At 31.6% G+C, this 4,098-nt stretch overlaps 1 protein-coding gene across 1 annotated transcript; it reads right to left on the bottom strand.

Moving 5' to 3' along the window:
- Positions 1-973: 973 nt before the first annotated feature.
- On the bottom strand, positions 974-2,799 carry LOC133790135 (UPF0481 protein At3g47200-like). Its single transcript, XM_062227677.1, has one exon. It carries the CDS (start codon positions 2,679-2,681, stop codon positions 1,197-1,199), a length of 1,485 nt encoding a protein of 494 aa, XP_062083661.1. The 5' UTR covers positions 2,682-2,799; the 3' UTR covers positions 974-1,196.
- Between the last annotated feature and the right edge of the window lie 1,299 nt (positions 2,800-4,098).

Genomic DNA, 4,098 nt, shown 5'->3' with positions numbered 1-4,098 from the left:
GTATATATATGTATATCTCTTCTATATAATTAATGTGTAGATAACGAAAAATTTTTGTTTTAATTTTTTTTAATTTTTTTCTGTTAACTTTAACAAAATATTCTTCTATTTAACAGAATATTCTTATATTTAACGGTAGATTGTAAGCATGACTTAAACTTAAATAAAATTAAATAAATAAATAATTAAACAAATTAAAATAAGCTATTTTGAGATATTTTACAATGATAATTATTTAAAAATAATAAAATCATATATTTTATAACTTAAATAAAATTTAATTAAACTTAATATTATATTAAACATATAATATATAATCTTTTATTGTTACTGGCAAATTCAAAAATTAGAACAAATATAAACTTAAATAAAAATAAATTAATTAATTAATTGAAAAATGATATTTTCAAGATATTGTATGATAATTTAAATAATTAAATTATATTTATTTAAAAACAATAAAGATATATATCATTTTTTTTATCTTATAAATTTGTGTGATAATTTGTTTTTTATTAAGTGATTGAAGCTCTTTTTCTTTATCAAATTCACCAAAGGACATTTTGAGATACATTAGAAACTAAAAATAGTTGATGCATGTATATTACTGTCTACACAATGACTTTTTATATTCTTATTTTATTTCTATTATTAATTTTTTTTTAAATATTATTGTATATTATATATGTCATGTAGCCATGGAAATATATATCTATATCAACATTATGTTTATCTATTACATATATAGAAAATATTAATATAAATATTTATACATCTTATAAAATTATAATTCATTCTATTATATATATATTTAAAAAGAAAATGCTGAACCAATTTTTATTAAAATCACGACAATATTTATGACTCAACCTGGTCTATATATATAAACTTAAAAGAAAAACTAACTCTACATGGATAATTAGAATATTTGATTATCTTTTTGCTTAAAATTTTATAATTGACATTTTATTTTTCCCCTGCTGAAGAATAAAAAGTAAAATTGAGGGCCAACAAGAGAATTTCCTATCCTTTTGACATCTCAACTTATATTATTACATCATAATTAAATAGCAATAAATTTTTACAAAGATACTCTGCCAAAAGATATGTGGCTAAAACAATGGTTAGAGAAGATACATCCCCCCTCATCCAACGGTTAATATTACCATCCAACTAAACTAGTAAACTTCACTAAACTAGTGCTCAGGGAAAAACAGAGTCTTAATGGTTGAAGAGACTGAAAACAAGAGGATACAAAGGCCAAGCACAGTGGAACTTCCTGTCCAAAGATCATTAAAGTACACCCTTTTGAGGGTTGCCCTTAAAACGTTGAACTTAGTCTCGTAGAACTTGTTAAGCTGCTTGCATTTAATAGCATAAACAAAATGTGATTCAGTGATTCTATAGGAGAGCCTGTTAACCAAGTCAGCCACCTCCGTGTTGCTGCCAAGCATGTTCTTAATGATCCTCTTCTCAACCAGAAACTCAATGTCCTCAACAGTGTCAACTAGTTGACTCATCAGAGCAACGTAGTTGCAGATGTAAGCCTTGTCTGGATAGAGACACTGCTCCAATGCGATGACATTTCCCATAAGGGTTTCTGTGTTGCCTTGTATCTCGAATGGAGGAAGCTCAACTTTCAGAGTATTCAAAAATGGTATGATGTTAAACAAGGGGCGCCTCTCTGTAATGTTAAACTCGACCAAGCTTGCTTGTTCGTTTGCCGAGGGAACAAACTTAACACCGGCTTTGTTCAGCTTTGTTGCGCTGTAGAGGTACTTCTCATGTTTGAAGGGACTACCAAGCTTTCGGCCTTCATTGAAATCCCTTGAAAGCCAAAAATGTCTGAACAAATCAGTAAAATGCTTAATTTCTTTCCTATCAAATTCTTTCCCCGCACCAATCCCAGGACAGAGATTTGCAAAGAAATTATAGGTAATCTTCAACAATGTATGGTCATCATTGTCAGTACTATTCCTACTAGTACTACTATTGATATCTTCTTCAGGATTCTTCGGACCGCTGACACAATGAGAAAATTTAAATGATAAAATCCCTTTAATGAAATGGATACAAGAATTGATACCACAGCCTTCTTCTGAGTCGGGATAAGGAATGGTCTGGACTTGAGAGCTTCCAAGTAAATTCTCAATCTCATGTCGAGGCTCGGCGAAGGCATATAACTTCTCTAGAAAAGAGAAAGGAAGCTGATTCTCAAAAAGAACCAAGTCCAGCTTTATAGCATTCCTCAGCCATGTAGTTCTCAATATGTAGTCATCTTGATCATGATATTTCTTCTCAGCAAACAGGCACAACAGCTCGAGTATGAAGCAAGAGTCTCTGAGAATCATTTGATCAAACACTTGGAGAGGGAACTCCTCAATGGTACCTGCATAAGCAGCCAAAATTTCTTTCGAGTGCTCACTAACGAAGTTTCCCAGATCTTCTTCGGTCTTGTCAGTTCGTTTACAGAAGTCGTCAAGGTATTTCTCCTTGTGGGGTTCCATTCCTTTAAGCTCACTTCTGCCGTGGTGAAAAGGGCCAATTGAAACTAACTGAGGAGTAAAATTTGTTTCGTTTTCCTTGCGGAGCTTTCTCGGAACTCTGTAGATCATACACTCTGACCACTGTTTAAGGTCTCCTGGAATCTCAATGATCACAGAATCATTCTTCTCCTCCATCTGTTACTTTAGCTCGAACAATGCAGAAAGTTTTTCTAGGAAATTAAAAACTTTCCCGGAAAACGAAAACCAGAATAGAGTAGAGTTAGGTATTGTTTTTCTTCGGATTATTGGACAAGTTACAAACAATGGTTATGGATCTGTCTTAAAAGCACAGAACAAGCATATTGTAGCTCTAACTGTTTTTTAAATAATAAATTAGGTATGGATTTTTTATTTATTTACATATAATGTGACATCATTGTATCTCAATTAATAATCTCAAATTCTATTTGCAAACCGTAATCCGACACATTCAAGTACACTCTTAGAGAATGAGTGTCGAACCTCGTCACGAAGAGAGGGACAACAACACCACAATTATCACCACGATATCGGGTTACTTGCAATACCACCTTAAAAAAGTGAAAATATTTTTTTATTATATAATATGTACAAATTGAGGGTGTGGAAGTTTGAATCTCAAACCTTGAGTTACAAAGCTCAAGATCCAACCATCCCGCCAAAAAATGATTGACTAAATTAGGTATGGATAAAATTCCAGTCATTGACTCCAAATATGACTCCTTTATTAAAAGATGATGTTTTTTATTGTGATAAATAAATAATTGTATTGTTTTTTTCTCTTGTTTTCTTGTCTTTTCATTTTTTTAAGAAGAAAGTATATATCTTAATTGATATGTGTTTGAGTTGGTAATTAAGTTTGGATGGGTTCCATTCCATACAATACGCAACATGATTAATAATAATACATATTAATATATTAATTAAATACTTAAATTAATATTGAACAAAAAAAATCTAAAATAAATTGATATACAATTAAAAATATAAATGTTATTTCTAATACGGGTTATATAATAATAAGAACAGCTGGTGAATATAGTATATAGGATCCCTAATTGATGTTTTTAGTGTCTCTTTCCCAAGTAAAGTAAGGTTATTGTCAAGTAAATGTTCAAAATAGTGATGCACACGGGGCAGAGAATTGGCGAGGAGTGCTCCCTCCATCCCCGTCCTCACCCCGTCCCATCTCTGCTTATTTCCCGTCAGGGACGGGGTGGGGAATCCCCTATTGGGGCAGGGAATCCTCACGGGGAACTCATTTATTTAAAAAATAAATTTTAAATTACAAATTTAAATAAAAATCGTAAATTATATGTAAATTAAAATATTGTACAATATTTATTATTTAAAATATTAAAAAAATTACTATTATACTACAAAAACACATAAAAAATATATAAAATATTACAAAAATATATAAAAATTTAAATGGGGCCCGTCGGGGCGGGGAGTGCTATCACTGTCCCCGCCTCATTTAATATTCGGGGATTGAAAGTTATCCCCGTCCCCGCCCCATTCCCCATTTAGATTGGGATTCCCCGCCCCACTAGGGGCGGGTCCCCGTGGGGCC

Source organism: Humulus lupulus, chromosome 7, assembly GCF_963169125.1.
Source record: "Humulus lupulus chromosome 7, drHumLupu1.1, whole genome shotgun sequence".
Classification (NCBI taxonomy): domain Eukaryota; kingdom Viridiplantae; phylum Streptophyta; class Magnoliopsida; order Rosales; family Cannabaceae; genus Humulus; species Humulus lupulus.
This window is presented reverse-complemented; position numbering and strand designations above follow the sequence as displayed.

Bases quoted from the DNA above. Each gene is read 5' to 3' on its own strand.
- LOC133790135 (XM_062227677.1), bottom strand. From the start codon at position 2,681: ATGGAGGAGAAGAATGATTCTGTGATCATTGAGATTCCAGGAGACCTT.